Here is a 20633-nt window from a genome sequence, read left to right on the forward strand (position 1 = left end):
TCCCGATCCCGCCCCCTGTATCTCAGGAGGGGAAGCGGTGATTTGCGTGTGAGGCACTGTCCATCTGCTCTGGTAAATCACTGGTCTGTATTACTATATTCTGAGTCTGACACACACGCCTCCTGCCTGTGATAGAGAGAGATATAGATAGATACACATGCCTACATTTGTAAACTAGTTTCAGGATATTATAGGTAGGCACAGATCTCTCATAAAGTTAGTGCCTGTGACACTAAAGCCATCCCATCAAAAAGTTCTGGTTGTTATAGGTCTGGGACAACCAACTCCTGTCCTCGAGAGCTACCAACAGTTCATGTTTTCCAGATCTCCTCACAGAATCACAAGTGAAGAAATTAGCTCCACCTGTGGATCTTTGAAAATGTGTTAGTCAGTAATGAGTGCAGCTGTGCAGCAGCTAGGTTATCTGGAAAATGTGAACTGTTGATAGATCTTGAGGACTGGAGTTGGCTACCACTAGTATAGGTCATTAGGTTGACCCAATTTAGGTCGACAGGGCTGGAAGGTCAACACAAGCATTAGGTCGACAATGGCAAGGACGACAGTCCAAAGGTTGACATGAGTTTCTCACGTTTTTTAATCCTGAATGTCGACATAAGTGTACCACATCCCCTTGCTTTGGACACTCTTATTTTATTGTCCCACTATGCCGTAGTGGAGGGTAGGGCATGAAATACCACCTGTCGCCACATGCTGATAAAAAAATGTGAAAAACCCATGTTGACCTTACCATTGTCAACCTAATGCATGTGTCAACCTTCTGACACTGTCGACCTATTTCAGGTGTTGACTTTCAGTGGCCACCCCAATCAATGTCAACCTAAATAGGGTTACCCTAGTGAGTGTATCCCATTCTGGGGGTGACTACTTTAACCCCTTCAGTGGTGTTTTTTTTTGTTTTTAGGGAGCGCTCCCCACTGGGCGAGTTTTTTATGGGGAGCGCTCCCTAAAAAAAAAAAACACTGCTGTTTTGACGGGTCCGGGCAGCGCCGCAGAACCATCAGTCAGCCGCTGCCCGGCCTTGCAGCAACCTGGCTTGTCATAAGCCAGCGCCGCAGGCTGTGATACAACAGGGGGGGTGGGGGGGGGGGGGTGAGCCGGGCAGCAATGAAACAAGCTGAGTGCAACGATGAACTCAGCAGCGCTGTCTGCCGCTAAACACTGGGAATCCCGAGAATTTCCATGTTTGCCAGTATGAGCATTAAGGCATAGCCCGGAAAAATCTCGGGATTACCAGTGAAGGGGTTAATGTCCATACATTTTTTTTCTAAACACCTCTTGAGCTGCGGATGCCACTGGCACCCATTTTGGATGAGGGGATAATGGTCACTAGGTCACAGAGCAATCCCATTCTATAATAGTCACCGTTTAATTTTTGTTGTCTGTTTTTATTCTTTCAGTTATATGCGACAGGGAGGAGCTGAGTTTGGGAGGAGCTGAGTCTGTGAACATAAGAGACTGCTGCAATGTTCTCCAAGTGGCCTTGACAGATCAATGTCTATTTTCAAATCCAAAATCATACTTTACTGTTGCTTTCAATGATCCGAGTCTTGACAGAAGAAGTCAGATGTCGTTTGCGTTCTGGAGTGGCCGTTACTTCGGTTGGCCAGTGCATCGAAGAGCTTCTCCTGAACAGCGCAGATGCGGAGGCCTCCTGCGTTGCTGTGCGCATTGACCTCGAGGTCTTCAAAGTTCAGGTTGTGGACAATGGGTGCGGCTTGTGCAGGGAAGACATGGACAGAGTGGGGGTGAGGTACTTTACAAGCAAATGCCATTCATTGAAGGATTTAGAAGACTTAAAGTTTTATGGGTTTCGTGGAGAAGCTATTGCTAGTATGGTCGATGTCTCCGGTGTAGTAGAAGTTTGTTCTAGGCACAAAAATTCTGGTAGAACATTCACTAAACTTTTCCAGAATGGAAAACCACGGGAGGTACAAGAAGCGGAGACGGAACGTCCCAGCCCAGGGACCACAGTCACTTTGTACAACCTGTTTTATAATCTGCCAGTGCGTAGAAAGTGTGTAGACCAGGTGCTAGAACTGGAAAGGGTTCGACAGAAAGTGGAAGCTGTGTCTCTCATAAATCCATCTATCTCCTTTTCTCTGAAGAACGACGTACTTCATTGTATAGTTCTCCAGTTACCAAAATCCAAGGATGTGTCTTGTCGCTTTTGCCAAATCTATGGACTGAGCAGATCTCAGAACCTCAGGGGGATCCGCCATGCGCTGAATGGGTTTAGTATTAATGGTCTCATAAGTCGTGAAGGCCACTACAACAGGACAATGCAGTTTTTGTACGTTAACAACCGATTCGTGCTGAAAACAAGGTTACACAAACTTATTGACTTTATAATAAGGAAGGAAAGTATAATATGCAGGCCAAAGACCACCATGGTGGGCAAAACGAATAGCAGCCCTGGTCGGCACCGCTCAAGCGGTGATCTGTACGGGATCTTTGTAATAAACATCCAGTGTGGTTACTATGAGTACGACGTGTGCTTTCAGCCTGACAAAACGTTGATTGAATTCCAGGACTGGGACAGCATTGTGCTGTGCGTTGAGCAAGGAGTGAAGTCTTTTTTGCAGAGAGAGAACCTGTTTTCAGAGCCGTCAAAAGATGAAATAACCGAATTTAACCAGAGACATAATTTCACATTACCATGTGGTGAATTTCAACACGAAGCGGATCAGGAGGTGGCTGCATCCCGGAATCCGTGTGAAAAGATCGATGACATAGCTCATCTGAGATCAAAGCCTGTGTGTCGCAGTAACCCGGCCAGGGCACACAAGTCACAGAGTGCTGTAGACACAAGTAACCTAGATAATGACACAAGCCCCATAGACCGCACAAAGAAATGTGTCTGTCCCACTCTGCGCACGGATTGCAGGACAGATGAACAGAGTGTAAGGACTGAAGAAGAGCATAAAGAGGAAGTGATAAAAGGTGGTGACGTACTAGTATTATCTGCTGATCAGGCCAAACACACTGTGACATCTGTCCACAACATCCAGGAGATAGCCAGCAGTTCAAGGTCTCCTTCCTGGGTAGGAAATGTCTTGGGGTCTGTACGTGTAAATGAGGAGAGCTCAGAGGGACAACAAGGTCAGAGCGGACAGGTCTCTGGTTCTAAGAGATGTTTTATTGCTGTATCAGAAGAACCTGGAAGCAACATCTCCAAGACCCCACCACCGACGGACAACTCTTGGTGGACAACAGTGTGCCAGCACAGTTCTCTCCATGATACAAAAAGAGCTGCAAATAAAATGACAAAGGAAAACTCAAAGAATGATTTTGAAAAAGATGTTAATGATTTAGTTTTTACTTGTCCAGTAATAAGTCACCAGGAAATTAAAGCTCCCATTATTATGAAATATAAAAGTTCAAATTTTGCCACCGAAAGAGCACAGAGGCGAAAACCCATAAAGCTGCATTCACCAAACCTCGGATCGCTGGACAAGTTCAGAAGACTATACAAAAAGGTTCCGACCTCAGACAATCGCCCTACGGGAACAGGCAGCCTACTACTGAGGCCCCCAGATGAACCTGAGCAGATGGAAACCAACAGCACACATCATTCTGGTGACTGGTGTCTTGCTGTGAAAGATCTGCCACCCAACATACTGCAGAACATGGATCGGGCTCTGGAAGGAAGCACAGGGGAAGCATCCACTGAGATGGACGTCAGCCCTTTAACACTAACAGATTATGTCAGTTCAAAGCGGAAAGAGCAGAGTGTTTCAGAATGTTGCGGTTCATTGACCTCAAAGCTGCTCAGGCTGAAGAAGGAGTTGGAGGTGGTTGCTTGTCCCATGGATACAGCAACTAGAGCCTTACTGGTCAGTAGCATGACTCCTACTGAGCCTTCAGTGGCACTGCTGAACCAAAGTGGACCACTGCCCTCAGCTACCCAGGGAAATAATGTAAGCAATACTAACAGCAACCCACTAATCTGTGAGCAGGAAAAATCATACAGTGACACTGGGGCAGGGGAGGTCCATACAGATGACAGTCCCACAGAGGAACCCACATGGCTACAGTGTTATGAAGAGTCTCTAGGGCGGAACGTCTTCATCAACACAAGCACAGGACTCAGCAGTTACAGCGCCCCCACGGTGGACAGGAGAGCTGCATGCACCAAAGACTTATCCAATATGTCTGTTAATGTAGTGTGCAGTAATGGTACGTACCCATTGAGCCTCATGTTTAAGTCATTCAGGGTTATGGCAGGGCCAGGGGTGATCTTCCTCAAATTCAGAGTGTTTATTGTCACAAGGTATTGGGTATCGATTTCCTGCATGTGTAAACATTCAAAATATGAAATTGGTGAAAACCGTTAAATATGTTGTAACGTGAGTCACATGTAACATGAGTCATGCCACGTGAGCCTCAGAGTTTTCCTGCCCAATCTACAATATTTTATTTGTCTTCAAAGTTACTCAGGAAGATAAACAGGAAAACATGAATTCACGTGGATTCTACAGGTGTGAGTAATTAGTATCAGAGCACAGTGACTGGGGACAGAGATGTAACGTGAGTCACATCCATATGTAACATGAGTCACATGTCCAAATTTAAAGTATAGTTTGGTTAACATTCAATATGGTTTGTGTGCCAGTTATAAGTTTTTGGTCCAGTACTAGTTACCAGTCCATCACAATGACAGAATAACATAACCTTAATGTCAGCACCAGCGACATAAAGAGATTAGATTGATATATTTCCTGTATTGTAATAAGAGTGATGTAGTTCCTGTTGCTCGTTGAGCCTTTGAATGATCTCCAGCTCTTATCGGTTTAGGGTTTCAGTACCAGTGTTACCCTTTTAGGAGTGAGGTCATCATATCATCCTTACCCAGGCCCAGAGCAGAGAGAGGCCCTGCGGAGCACGGAGGTAGGGACAGGACTGACTCCCCATTACTCTGCAGTCTGATCCACATTAAGAAGCTGTTTCTTCCTCTGCAGGTGACGGTCCCTTGCAGTCTTTGTACTCGGAATGGAAGAATCCAGTTTTTGTGAGGCCGCCAATGGTAAGCTACGCAACTAATATATATGGGTTATTTATGGAAGATCCGGCTTTATAGACTGAGACGTCTTCCTCTGAATGGAAACTACGCGTTGAGTACTTGCAAAAAACATTAAGTGCAATGTTCTACCACAGCTAATGGAAATAACAGTACAGGGTGACCCTAATACTTACATGAGATGTTCCTTCCAGCAGTGTAGTATGACTGCCGTGTCCTTACACATGTGAAATGCACATTTAGCTCAGCGAAAAGATCTTATTTACTAGCCTGCCAAAATGACTTTGAGCTGTGACAGTTTTTACTTTCACTTTGAGCTGTGACAGTTTTTTACTTTCACTTTGAGATGTGACAGGTTTTAGCCTACAAATTCTCCACCCCATCCCACCCAGTCCCTATCTTCTCCTATCTCCAATCTCAGTCTTCACAGCTCCTTCTCTCCATATCAGACAAGATTGAAGCAGATAAGTGTCCCTGCAAAAATTGTTTTCACTTTCTGTTATGACATCTTTTAGCACACAAAGCAGTAATTTGGTCCGTCCAGTGGCCTCTAGTGGTCACTGGTGGTACTTCACCTCAGAGAGGTGTGGCATAGTTAGCCTTTTATATATAGATGCTCTGTAATAATTAGGGTTCACTATGTCAACACACATGACAGGTGTGGCGTCAACGTGACTACAATGTTGACAGATGAAATTTCGACAGTGAAATGTTGACATGGGGGATTAGGTTTTGGTTTCCTAATAAAGAAATTGTTTTATTCTTTCACTTAGCGACAATTTGTTTCAAATAGTGATGTCGGTATGAATGTTGACGTGATTGCCGACTGTGGTGCAGATGTCTGCTAGAGGCTAATGATTGGTCAGGCATATGTGTGTATAGGGTTCAGTGTTACCTGCAGGCCTGTCCTCACCGCTGTATGACACTGATACTGTGCTTTCTCCCTGTAGTTTACCTTTGTTGGCTTCTCCATGGCAGGTGGCGGTGGATGTAAGCAGCGGAAACGCTGACGCTCTGGCTGTGAAGATACACAATATATTATACCCGTATCGCTTTACCAAGGAAATGATTCACACGGTGAAGGTAGGGAGCAGCCTGAAAAGCGGGACTGAAAGCGTGATGGATTCTGGGTATTAGGTGTGGAACCAGTTAGTGAGGTAGAGAGCCGGAAGGTCTTTAGCAATTGGGTGGAGATTACGCCTTAAATACTCTGCAATAAGTGTTGGTGCTCATGTGCTGATTTTCTGCACGCAGGATATTCATATGTCTATCCCGAGGGATTCAGTATGAAATCCCGACAAGGTCGAAATCCCGACAAGGTCAAAATCCCGACATGGTGAAAATACCGACATTTAAATTCCCGACACGGTCAAAATACCGACCTTTAAAATCCCGACAAGGTCGAAATACCGACATATAGAATGTAGACAGGTGAAAAAGTCAACATGACTTTCGGGCACGGTACCTCGCTGCGCTTGGCACACTATTTTATTCTCCCACCACGCCCTAATGGGTGGTAGGGCATGAAATACCGCCTGTTGGCACATGTCGGGTCAAAAAACATGTTGACTTTTTCACCTGTCTACATTCTATATGTCGGGATTTTGACCTTGTCGGGATTTTAAATGTCAGGATTTTGACCGTCGGGATTTTGACTGCATCCCATCCCGAGCATGCTTACATTGCTCTACTGTTTTAGGCTCTACCACCTCTGATAGGAGGCTATTCCACTTATGAAGTTTATTCACCTTAAATTTCCCCTGAATCTCCCTCCAGTGTCAGGGTATGTCATCGTGTTCTAATACTTAACGTCTCTATCATGTTTCCGCTTTCCCTTCTCTGCTCCAATCTATACAGGTTAGGCAGTTGCCCTTCTTTTTTTATCATGTATTTATTGCCAGTTATTTATATGGCGCACCTCTCTGTATTCAACTCCCATACTGATCCATGCCCCCCTCTCTGTATGAATACCGAATACTGATTCATGCCCTTCTCTCTGTATGAATCCCGAATTCTGATCTTTGCCCCCCTCTCTGTATATATCCCCCGTATTGATCCATGCCCCCCTCTGTATACATCCCCCATACTGATCCATGCCCTCTCTGTATGCATCCCCCATACTGATCCATTCCCCCTCTCTGTATACATCCCCCATACTGATCCATGCCCCCTCTGTATACATCCCCCATACTGATCCATGCCCCCTCTGTATACATCCCCCATACTGATCCATGCCCCCTCTCTGTATACATCCCCCATACTGATCCATGCCCCCTCTGTATACATCCCCCATACTGATCCATGCCCCCCTCTCTGTATACATCCCCCATACTGATCCATGCCCCCTCTGTATACATCCCCCATACTGATCCATGCCCCCTCTGTATACATCCCCCATACTGATCCATGCCCCCTCTGTATACATCCCCCATACTGATCCATGCCCCCTCTGTATACATCCCCCATACTGATCCATGCCCCCCTCTCTGTATGCATCCCCCATACTGATCCATGCCCTCTCTATATACATCCCCCATACTGATCCATGCCCCCCTCTCTGTATACATCCCCCATACTGATCCATGCCCCCTCTCTGTATACATCCCCCATACTGATCCATGCCCCCTCTGTATACATCCCCCATACTGATCCATGCCCCCTCTGTATACATCCCCCATACTGATCCATGCCCCCCTCTCTGTATACATCCCCCATACTGATCCATGCCCCCTCTGTATACATCCCCCATACTGATCCATGCCCCCCTCTCTGTATACATCCCCCATACTGATCCATGCCCCCTCTGTATACATCCCCCATACTGATCCATGCCCCCTCTGTATACATCCCCCATACTGATCCATGCCCCCCTCTCTGTATACATCCCCCATACTGATCCATGCCCCCCTCTCTGTATACATCCCCCATACTGATCCATGCCCCCCTCTCTGTATGCATCCCCCATACTGATCCATGCCCCCCTCTCTGTATACATCCCCCATACTGATCCATGCCCTCTCTGTATGCATCCCCCATACTGATCCATGCCCCCTCTCTGTATACATCCCCCATACTGATCCATGCCCCCTCTGTATACATCCCCATACTGATTCATGCCCCCCTCTCTGTATACATCCCCCATACTGATCCATGCCCCCTCTGTACACATCCCCCATACTGATCCATGCCCCCCTCTCTGTATGCATCCCCCATACTGATCCATGCCCCCCTCTCTGTATACATCCCCCATACTGATCCATGCCCCCTCTGTATACATCCCCCATACTGATCCATGCCCTCTCTGTATGCATCCCCCATACTGATCCATGCCCTCTCTGTATGCATCCCCCATACTGATCCATGCCCCCTCTCTGTATACATCCCCCATATTGATCCATGCCCCCTCTGTATACATCCCCCATACTGATCCATGCCCCCCTCTCTGTATACATCCCCCATACTGATCCATGCCCCCCTCTCTGTATACATCCCCCATACTGATCCATGCCCCCCTCTCTGTATACATCCCCCATACTGATCCATGCCCCCCTCTCTGTATACATCCCCCATACTGATCCATGCCCCCTCTGTATACATCCCCCATACTGATCCATGCCCCCCTCTCTGTATACATCCCCCATACTGATCCATGCCCCCTCTGTATACATCCCCCATACTGATCCATGCCCCCTCTGTATACATCCCCCATACTGATCCATGCCCCCCTCTCTGTATACATCCCCCATACTGATCCATGCCCCCTCTGTATACATCCCCCATACTGATCCATGCCCCCCTCTCTGTATGCATCCCCCATACTGATCCATGCCCCCCTCTCTGTATACATCCCCCATACTGATCCATGCCCTCTCTGTATGCATCCCCCATACTGATCCATGCCCCCTCTCTGTATGCATCCCCCATACTGATCCATGCCCCCTCTGTATACATCCCCCATACTGATCCATGCCCCCTCTGTATACATCCCCCATACTGATCCATGCCCCCCTCTCTGTATACATCCCCCATACTGATCCATGCCCCCTCTGTATACATCCCCCATACTGATCCATGCCCCCCCTCTGTATACATCCCCCATACTGATCCATGCCCCCTCTCTGTATACATCCCCCATACTGATCCATGCCCCCTCTGTATACATCCCCCATACTGATCCATGCCCCCCCTCTGTATACATCCCCCATACTGATCCATGCCCCCTCTGTATACATCCCCCATACTGATCCATGCCCCCTCTCTGTATACATCCCCCATACTGAACCATGCCCCCTCTGTATACATCCCCCATACTGATCCATGCCCCCTCTGTATACATCCCCCATACTGATCCATGCCCCCTCTCTGTATACATCCCCCATACTGATCCATGCCCCCCTCTCTGTATACATCCCCCATACTGATCCATGCCCCCTCTCTGTATACATCCCCCATACTGATCCATGCCCCCCTCTCTGTATACATCCCCCATACTGATCCATGCCCCCCTCTCTGTATGCATCCCCCATACTGATCCATGCCCCCTCTCTGTATACATCCCCCATACTGATCCATGCCCTCTCTGTATGCATCCCCCATACTGATCCATGCCCCCTCTCTGTATGCATCCCCCATACTGATCCATGCCCCCTCTCTGTATACATCCCCCATACTGATCCATGCCCCCTCTGTATACATCCCCCATACTGATCCATGCCCCCCTCTCTGTATACATCCCCCATACTGATCCATGCCCCCTCTGTATACATCCCCCATACTGATCCATGCCCCCCTCTCTGTATGCATCCCCCATACTGATCCATGCCCCCCTCTCTGTATACATCCCCCATACTGATCCATGCCCTCTCTGTATGCATCCCCCATACTGATCCATGCCCCCTCTCTGTATACATCCCCCATACTGATCCATGCCCCCTCTGTATACACCCCCCATACTGATCCATGCCCCCCTCTCTGTATACATCCCCCATACTGATCCATGCCCCCCTCTCTGTATACATCCCCCATACTGATCCATGCCCCCTCTGTATACATCCCCCATACTGATCCATGCCCCCCCTCTGTATACATCCCCCATACTGATCCATGCCCCCTCTCTGTATACATCCCCCATACTGATCCATGCCCCCTCTGTATACATCCCCCATACTGATCCATGCCCCCTCTGTATACATCCCCCATACTGATCCATGCCCCCTCTGTATACATCCCCCATACTGATCCATGCCCCCTCTCTGTATACATCCCCCATACTGAACCATGCCCCCTCTGTATACATCCCCCATACTGATCCATGCCCCCTCACTGTATCCATCCCCCATACTGAACCATGCCCCCTCTGTATACATCCCCCATACTGATCCATGCCCCCTCTGTATACATCCCCCATACTGATCCATGCCCCCTCTCTGTATACATCCCCCATACTGATCCATGCCCCCTCTCTGTATACATCCCCCATACTGATCCATGCCCCCCTCTCTGTATACATCCCCCATACTGATCCATGCCCCCCTCTCTGTATACATCCCCCATACTGATCCATGCCCCCCTCTCTGTATACATCCCCCATACTGATCCATGCCCCCTCTGTATACATCCCCCATACTGATCCATGCCCCCTCTCTGTATACATCCCCTGTACTGATCCATGCCCCCTCTGTATACATCCCCCATACTGATCCATGCCCCCCCTCTGTATACATCCCTCATACTGATCCATGCCCCCTCTGTATACATCCCCCATACTGATCCATGCCCCCTCTCTGTATACATCCCCCATACTGATCCATGCCCCCTCTCTGTATACATCCCCCATACTGAACCATGCCCCCTCTGTATACATCCCCCATACTGATCCATGCCCCCTCTGTATACATCCCCCATACTGATCCATGCCCCCTCACTGTATACATCCCCCATACTGAACCATGCCCCCTCTGTATACATCCCCCATACTGATCCATGCCCCCTCTGTATACATCCCCCATACTGATCCATGCCCCCTCTCTGTATACATCCCCCATACTGATCCATGCCCCCTCTCTGTATACATCCCCCATACTGATCCATGCCCCCCTCTCTGTATACATCCCCCATACTGATCCATGCCCCCCTCTCTGTATACATCCCCCATACTGTTCCATGCCCCCTCTCTGTATACATCCCCCGTACTGATCCATGCCCCCCTCTCTGTATACATCCCCCATACTGATCCATGCCCCCTCTGTATACATCCCCCATACTGACCCATGCCCCCTCTCTGTATACATCCCCCGTACTGATCCATGCCCCCTCTGTATACATCCCCCATACTGATCCATGCCCCCCCTCTGTATACATCCCCCATACTGATCCATGCCCCCTCTCTGTATACATCCCCCATACTGATCCATGCCCCATCTATATATATATATATATATATATATATATATATATATATATATATATATATATATATATATATATATATATATATAACACCACTTCTCTTTGTGCTTGTGATATTGACCCCAATTAAAATGATGACTGAAGCGACAATGGGTCCTTGCCCTGATGAGGGAACATCTGTATCTCCCACAGGTTTTACAACAAGTAGACAACAAGTTCATTGCATGTTTAATGGATACGAAGATGGAACAGATGGGAGGTAGAACAGGTGGGTGCTCCGTATTGTGCGCAATATGTGTATATTGTATTATCACGCTGCCGGTCCAGGGCAGGAGGCCAAGACATACTGCAGCCTCCACTAAGGACACGTCGTCAGATGCATTGGGAGGTTCTGTGTATGATGCACTTATTCATATGTAAAGAATTTCTAAATGTATAGGAAACCTCTATGTAGATTGAATATTGCAACCACTCCATCAGAATGTCCTACCCCTAATACCTCCACATTGGGAGAAAGCTCGGGCTGAAGCTGCAGCATTTACCGGTTCAGACGGCTGTCCCTAACTCTCACCCACAGGTGGCAATCTCCTGGTATTAGTGGACCAGCATGCAGCCCACGAGCGCGTTCGGTTGGAGCAGCTGATTGCAGGTAACACCTGTGAGCCCTAGGAGCCCCTTATAGTGGCTGACTGACCTCTATAAAGCCTCATCCCACTTTCTTCTGTCCAATAGACTCTCTTGAGCCTTCATCGGAAGACTGCGGGAGGCATCTCAAGGTCTCAGTGGTGAGCCCTCCTTTACAGCTGGACATCACAGAGGAACAATCCCGTCTCCTCAGGTAAAACACCAGCTGTGTATGACGCAGTCCCCGCATGTCTGTGCCTGTATGTACCTAAGTCGCTCAGGGCTTCTCCTGGGGCTCTGTTCCCCCGTCTCTGAACATTCTGCTCTTACTGTGCAGGACCCGTGCTGGAATGCTGCAGAAGGTTGGCTTATCGCTCACATTTCCTGACTCCGGAAGCAACCATGTTCTAGTGAGCGAGATCCCGCTGTGCTTTGTGGAGAAGGAAGCCAGCGAAACTCAACGCGGGAGGACAACAGTCGCCCAAAAAATAGTAGAGGTGAATTTCCTTTTGAATAAAGTAATAGATGCTCCTCAGGTGAACTGTGGGACTGATTCAGCTTGGCTCGGTCAGCAGCAAAAACTGCTGCTTACTGGCCGCTGAAACGCTTCACCTAATGCCCGGTACCATGCGAGGGGAAGTGTCCGCTAGCAGAAGTCATTAGCTGGGCGCCGACCATCGAATCATCTCTCCTGCCTTCAGAAATACTGACTTATTTCCTTCCGTGTCCGCCAAAGAGAGGGCTGGTGCTGACGTCCTGTGACATCAGCCGTCCAGCCTAGGCCCTCCTGCGTTCCCCTGGGAACACCCACCATTTTTTGGGGATGCCCATAAAACGCTGGGTGTTCCCATGGTCCAGCCGTGTTCCTGCCACCAGCCCTCCCTCCACGCAATGAACGGCGCGGCGAGTGTGGAACTCACCAAAGCTGTTTGGTTTGGGATCTGCCAAATACGCAGACCCCCCCCCCCCCATCGGAATTCATCCCCATGCGAATGGTGTTGAGTCAGGGCCTGTGTTAGAACTACGAGAATAGGGAACACTCCAGAGCTGATGACCAATACTCCTAAGGGGCGTCTACCCTCCACAAACATTGTCAGGGGTGTAGTGATCTTCCCAAGGGTACAGGTGGATGTGAGGTTGGTTAAGCGAATATGCCTAAATTCTTCTTCTCTTCTTCTTCCTCAGGAGCTTCTGCAGGAGCAGGTGCAGGTAAGCCTTAGGTGCAGCACCACAGTGATTGTGGTGGATATTGGGGGTGATTGGGTTTACGTATGTAGTGTGACTTGCATTGGATGTAGATCTACTAGTGGGGAGCATTCATTGGTTAAAGCCCTGTACACATAAGACGATCTGCAGCACTGAGGATGAACGATATTGGCAGTGGCCACAGGTGAACTATATAGTGCCTACACCAGTGATGGCTAACCTTGACACTCCAGCTGTTGTTGAACTACACATGCCAGCATGCCCTGCATCCGTTTTAGCATGGCCAAATAGTAAAACTGCAGCAGGGCATGCTGGGATGTGTAGTTCAGCAACAGCTGGAGTGTCAAGGTTAGCCATCACTGGCCTACACACTGAATGATAACGTTACTGATATTGGCTTTTATTATATAGGATTGTGGTTTGGGAGCGGCATGCAGGTGTTTATGGGGGGGTATTCTGATGTGTCACCCCCTCTTCTGCACAGCTGTTGCAGGTTCCAGGGGCTGGACCAGGGACTCTCCCAGGGACTGTCCTCAGAGTGCTGGCGTCACAGGCCTGTCATGGTGAGCAGCTTGTCATTTGCACTGTGTTCCTGGGATCACGTTATACCCCTGTGGCTGCTGTATGAGAATGTATGAAACTTGGTGAAGCCCTGACCGACCTCTCCTGGATCTCACACTGAGGAGAAGGAGGACACTGAAATCACTGTGTCTGATTCATATAGAAGAAGAATTTCCAGCAGCTCCTGGCATTAGTCACAAACTGGCCGATGAGGCTTATTATATATTCTGCATATTACACTGTAATCATCGCTAATACGTCTGTAATGTGAACTTTATTATATCAGGTTAATCAGTAGATTATATACCATCACTTGCAGAAGAATGGAATGTAGACTGCATATAGAGGAATATGTATAAGAATTGGTAAACCACGTGTAACTTGTACTTCCCAGGGGCGGTGAAGTTTAATGATCCCCTCAGCTTGGACGAGTGCAGGCATCTGGTACACTCTCTGGCGCGATGCTCTCTTCCGTTCCAGTGTGCGCATGGGAGACCGGTACTCCTACCTCTCGCCGATCTGCAGCACATGGAACCTGAGCAGGAGGTAGGTACCCCGGGAAGCTGAGGCAGAGATACCAAGACAGATACTTGTAACTCATTATGAGTGAGTAGAGATAGCTGTGATCTCTCCTATCTGTAAGACACCTGTGACCTCTGCTAGATAGTGAGCCAGCACTGACACCTGTGATTTCTCTCTGCTAGATAGTGAACCACCACTAGGGTGACCAACTCATCCCTTTAATCCGGGACACATTAATTACACAGGTTCTGTGGCAGTTTAAAACCAGGTAAAAGCCAGCCACAGAACCTGTGTAATTAATATGTGTCCCGGATTAAAGGGATGAGTTGGTCACCTTAACCACCACCGACATCTGTGATCTCTCTCTGCTAGATAGTGAGCCAGCATTGACACCTGGGATCTCTTCCTGCTAGATAGTGAGCCAGTACTAAACATCTGTGACCTCTGCTAGATAGTGAACCAGCACTGACACCTGTGATCTCTCTCTGCTAGATAGTGAGCCAGCACTGACACCTGTGACCTCAGCTAGCTAGTGAGCACTGACACCTGCGATCTATCTCTGCCAGATAGTGAGCCAGCACTTACACATGCGATCTCTCTCTGCCAGATAGTGAGCCAGCACTTACACATGCGCTCTCTCTCTCTGCCATATAGTGAGGCAGCACTTACACATGCGATCTCTCTCTGCCAGATAGTGAGTAAGCACTGACACCTGTGATTTCTCTGCTAGTGAGCCAGCACTGACACCTGTGATCTCTCTCTACTAGATAGTGAGCCAGCACTGACACCTGCGATCTCTGCTAGATAGTGAGCCAGCACCGACACCTGCAATCTCTGCTAGATAGTGAGCCAGCACTGACACCTGTGATCTCTCTCTACTAGATAGTGAGCCAGCACTGACACCTGTGATCTCTCTCTACTAGATAGTGAGCCAGCACTGACACCTGCGAACTCTCTCTACTAGATAGTGAGCCATCACTGACACCTGCGATCTCTCTCTACTAGATAGTGAGCCATCACTGACACCTGCGATCTCTCTCTACTAGATAGTGAGCCATCACTGACACCTGCGATCTCTCTCTACTAGATAGTGAGCCATCACTGACACCTGCGATCTCTCTCTACTAGATAGTGAGCCATCACTTACACCTGCGATCTCTCTCTACTAGATAGTAAGCCAACACTGACACCTGCGATCTCTCTCTACTAGATAGTGAGCCAGCACTGACACCTGCGATCTCTGCTAGATAGTGAGCCAGCACTGACACCTGTAACCTCTCTGCTAGATAGTGAGCCAGCACTGACACTTGCGATCTCTGCTAGATAGTGAGCCAGCACGAACACCTGTTATCTATAGCTCTCTGCCAGATAGTGAGCCCACACTAATGCCTGTGATCTCTCTCCCTCGACATTAGATTTCTCCCAAACCCAATCTGACCCGTCTGAGACGGCAGCACAGAGCCTGGCAGCTGTTTGGAAAGCAGCCTTCTCCCTCTCTGCAGCAGACGATAACCACCAGGACACATACAGACTCCTTACACAAGCTGACTGGCACAGAGTAACCAATAGAACCAGCTATGCCCCCCAGCTGTGGAAACACACACTTCTGTGCTGCACCCAGGTTTTCATATGTTTATTATTGTACAATGGAAATCTCATAGGTCGTGGTCTGCAGGGTGGTACAGCTCACTCATCAGTCTGTAAATGTATGACGGAGCATTCCCTCCTATGTTGGAAATGAACAATGTGATAAGCTCAGCCGGCACGTGGTCAAAGATGGGGCAGTGAGCGCTCACCTTCGACAGGATCTCGCCTGCAGGGAACACAAATGTTACATCTCTGCAGCCCCCAATAGCCCCATCCTGGCATTCATACCCATTACTGCACACTGCCACACCCCTAACCAACACACCACATTACTGCACTCTGTCCCTGCCACACCCCTAAAGCCACGTCTTAACCAACATACCACATTACTGCACACCCCTAAGCAACACACCACATTACTGCACTCTGTCCCTGCCACACCCCTATAGCCACGTCCTAACAAACACACCCCATTACTGCACACTGCCACATCCTAACCAACACACCCCATTACTGCACCCTGCCACACCCTAGCCAACACACCACATTACATTACTGCACACTACCCTCTCACTCCGATAACCCCATCATGTACAATGCTATCCTCATCCAGACATACCCATCTTAACCTGCTCAATCACCCTTCACAAGCTAACCCCCACCCCCCTTCCCAACTCATCCTAATAACACTATGATCTCCTTCCCCATAAAGCCTCCATTCCCTGCTCAATAGTCACATCCCCTTCCTGCACCTCTCTCACCAGACCTAATCCTCTGCTCAAATCCTATCTCATAGCCCTGCAAAATATCTTACTCACACTCATAATGCACCTCCCATCCTGAGAAGTCTGTCCAGTGTCACCTTCCCTGGCCAGTGCCCTCCTCACACATAGTAGCCCTCCCTGCATTGCACTGGTCCTGTCAGCATCCACCTCCACCTTGTGCAATGCCAGCCACACCCATACATACATCCGCCCATCCTCATTGGCCAAAAGAGATGATTGTCAGTCTCCTATCTGCACCACCCCTATAGCCCTAACCTGACCAACACACCCCATTACTGCACACAGCTCTGTCCATGCTCCCTTCCACATCCACAACTATCACTCAAGTACCCTAACCACCTGCAAATATTCCTCTATATCCCACATCTCTCCCTTCTACCATCCACACTCGCATCACCCGCCCGCTATCTATCCATAAACACTCACACCTCCTGCCATACCACCCACCATCCATACACACACACACACACACTCACTCACCTTCTGAAAATGGGAGCACCTCCTGGGGGGAGACAAACTTGTGAAACGAATCCTCTTCATTAGGAAACTGTAGGGAGAGAAAGGTTACAGAGTATCGGAACACAGACCCCTCAGTGTTCATTTCCCCAGACAGAATGCCACCAGGACCCGTACCTGAGGGGAAAGCTTAAACATAGGGGCACAGACAATGAGGGGAGTGGAGTGATGCTTTGCGGCCAGGGCCAGTGTGTGCGTTCCCGATACTGCCCGCAGGGAGCCGTTAGCCAAGATGGTCTTCGTTCCGATGATGACCTACCAAAGGACAAGAGGTCACATATTGCAGATAGACCCCCACACCTTACAGCACACAACTGTCCCCTCCATAGCTTACCTTATTCACCCGGGACATGACTGCAAAGATGGCTGCATCTGTAATCACCGTGGTCTCTATTCCTGCCTTGGACAAACTGACCGCCATATCGTGGCCCTAAAAACAAGACTTGTCAGAGCGGACGGACGCTGGCCACGCAGCCACGTTACATAACAGCACCAACCACGAGAGGGTATTATCAGTGTCTGTTCATAAACTATAGAAGGACTGATCCCAGTGGAACCCGGTGACAGCTATGTGCGTGGACCTCTATGTCAGCAGCAGCACACGGCTCTATACAAGGACTACACTCATATTAGGCACATACTGTATGTTCCCAATCTATGAATTCTCCTGCTGCTTACCTGACAGAAGGGGGCGCACTCTGCCACAATGACGTGGAATTTCCGTTTCTGCGCCGCTGCCTCCAGAAAGAGCTGGACAGTCCGCGAACGTCCGATGGTCATTATGACCTCATTTGAATGGATGTGCTCCTTGGCCTGAGCTGCAATGTTGTCTGTCGTGCCCTCTATACAGGAGACATGGAGTCAGAAAGAAAGGTGTGGATAACAGGAGGAATCGCTCAGCCACCAGGCCGGATAGTTACCAAGTTCAATCAACAACTCGTTTACAACTTCAATCACATTTGCCTTCAACAGCGGGAATGAGGTGTTGAAGTCTTCACTGAGTCCCTCTGCCGTGACCAGCTTGTGCAGCGACTCCTGCTGGTCGTTCTCTTCACTGCAGCCTCGTAGCCTGGACAGAGGACACAGTCACGTTACATATAGGGGACATATGTTCCCAAATCATAAATTCTTATTATTAGGAGATACTTGGTAATGAATTGTCCCCTACATATGGTAATGAAGCCAGTTCTGGGTTGATATCGTTGATACCGTAACAAATGTTTATATGATATATGTATGTATTTGTTGTATATTAAAAGAGCAGGAAATTCTCCTGGGACAGGAAATAGAGCGTAACAATAGAGCATCTGTCACAAGCGTCTGCTAAGCCTTGCAGGCCGGTGGTGGTGTTCATCTCTATGACTAGGCCAATGTTCACAACTCTATCATTAACAATTACATGCTCATTTCATTTCTAATTCTATCAAAGCAAATTCCGTTTTATATTGCTTCATTCCCAATATAGAGGAACTTCTATTGTTAACACATTGACACAGAGAAAAGGTTATTGTACATTTATTAGATTCAAGGGGTGCACAATTAGTAAGTTTATCCCAGGGCCTCCACTGTTGCATTAACCCTTTGAGTGCCAACGTTGCTGTGACCAATCCTCAAATATTCGCTAAAAATAAGAGTGCGCTCACAGCGACTGTTCTTTTAGTATAAATACAAATACGGCCAGGTCAATTCATTGAAGTTTAGTTAAATATTGCACCCAAAAAATAAAAACACAGAGGCTGTGAGCGGCGCTGCCATTTTTTGTGGACACTTTGAGAATCTTGCACGGCAATACTGGCACTCCAAAGGGTTAATAAAAAGGGTTGCTTGGCAATTGTCACACCAATTTTGACAAATTCCTTCAGGACGCGATGAACTGAGTAAAGTTATCCAATGTTCCATCATTGCTCCAAGATTGTAGAGATATTTCTATCAATACAATATAGTATAAGATTATCATGGTGTAATCACGGACGTTTCCAGTTTCTTCCACTTCTATAGACTATTCCATTCCGTGTGGTGTAATGGTAATGTGACCCCCACCTCTGTCTACATCTAGACACCATTTCCAGGCCCACCGGGAACAGTGAAAATTCTCCATGTTGACAATCCCGGATTTGCCAGGTCGCGATCAGTCAATAAAGATTCTTAAACTTGTTGAATGTTCCCGATTTCCGATCCCATCACAGAGGTTTGGGGACTTTAACTTAGAACATGTCCTCAGGTTCTCACCGACTGACCCAGGGCCCACTCAGATGTGTATAGATGTGATATGTGGGCAAAACCAGGAAGGAACACGTGCTGCTATTTCTACTGCTGGGGCTCACCTGCCGTACTCCTCACGGATGAGCTTCAGCACCCGTCGGACCATGTTTCCCACCGTAGTCTCTGATGGCTGAGCAGCCGCCATTCTCCTTCCTTCCCTCCGAATAATGTCCATCAGCTCGCCTAGAACACCATATACACAATGTACATATGCACAGAACACATCTGGGCCTCATTGTATGAGAGATATACAGTATATAGAGTACAGTGAGTTCCATATATGCAGTAAGTCGGATTTAGGGCCGTATGATAGGAGTTATATAGGGATACAAGGCCAGATGATAGTGATAAAATGTAGTGATAAACAACCAGCAAATCAGTTCCTAACTGCCATGTTACAGGCTGGGTTTGAAAAATGACAGCTAGGAGCTGATAGGCTGTTGTTTATCACTCTCTATTTTATCACTTTTTGAAGGTTGAAACATCTGGCCTACAGTGAGTGGGGTGGGGGGGGGGAGTGGACAGCGGGCATACAAGTACCAGGGGAGGAGACGGGGGGGACGCGGCATTACACTATTTGGTTGAGAATTTTTTTTCCTGTTTTCCCTCCACTAAAACTAGGTGCGTCGTATGGTCAGGTGCGTCTTATAGAGCGAAAAATACGGTATAGATATAGGGATACAGTATATACAGGGAGATATAGGGAATTCAGTTAAAGATCGGTGTGCCGTATACATACTTATATAGGGGAATGGTTTATACAGAAAAAGATTAGATGTGCACCATATAGTGATTTTTTTATGGGGTACACTATGTACAAAGATATAGGGGATGCAGTATATATAGTCAGAGATATCGGGCGCAGTATATATAGTGAGAGGTATTGGTGGGTGGTATATAAATCAATAAATATAGGGGGTGTGGTATATACAGTAGTAACATATAGGGGTGTGACAAATGGTGAGATAATATAGGGGTACAGTATATACACAGTGTGGGATACAGGTGTGATGCACAGTATATGGGGGTACAGTATATATAGTATAGGGGGCACAGTGTGGGATATAGTAAATGTGATATACAGAGGGAGTTATATAGGGGGTTATAGTATATACTAGGGGTCA

General features: G+C 48.0%; 2 protein-coding genes across 2 annotated transcripts in view; one reads left to right on the forward strand and one right to left on the reverse strand.

Annotated features, from left to right (window-relative positions):
- On the forward strand, window positions 1-19492 carry MLH3 (mutL homolog 3). Its single transcript, XM_083166525.1, has 13 exons — window positions 1-72; window positions 1419-4197; window positions 4816-4908; window positions 4980-5044; window positions 6017-6121; window positions 11639-11714; window positions 12024-12095; window positions 12179-12284; window positions 12408-12567; window positions 13256-13279; window positions 13761-13839; window positions 14232-14383; window positions 15775-19492. The coding sequence occupies exons 2-13, from the start codon at window positions 1557-1559 to the stop codon at window positions 15919-15921; spliced, it is 3720 nt and encodes a 1239-aa protein (XP_083022651.1). The 5' UTR covers window positions 1-72; window positions 1419-1556; the 3' UTR covers window positions 15922-19492.
- The window catches only part of EIF2B2 (eukaryotic translation initiation factor 2B subunit beta), a 6001-nt gene continuing 1345 nt past the window's right edge, over window positions 15978-20633 (reverse strand). Inside the window, exons 2-8 of the mRNA XM_083166529.1 lie at window positions 19572-19692; window positions 18168-18316; window positions 17926-18089; window positions 17582-17677; window positions 17365-17502; window positions 17212-17278; window positions 15978-16172 (exon numbers count right to left, since the gene is read on the reverse strand). Coding sequence (XP_083022655.1) covers window positions 16015-16172; window positions 17212-17278; window positions 17365-17502; window positions 17582-17677; window positions 17926-18089; window positions 18168-18316; window positions 19572-19692 — 893 coding nt within the window. The 3' untranslated portion in view covers window positions 15978-16014. The remainder of the gene's footprint in view (window positions 16173-17211; window positions 17279-17364; window positions 17503-17581; window positions 17678-17925; window positions 18090-18167; window positions 18317-19571; window positions 19693-20633) is intronic.

Source organism: Crinia signifera, chromosome 12 (assembly GCF_055691185.1).
Source record: "Crinia signifera chromosome 12, ASM5569118v1, whole genome shotgun sequence".
NCBI classification, from domain to species: domain Eukaryota; kingdom Metazoa; phylum Chordata; class Amphibia; order Anura; family Myobatrachidae; genus Crinia; species Crinia signifera.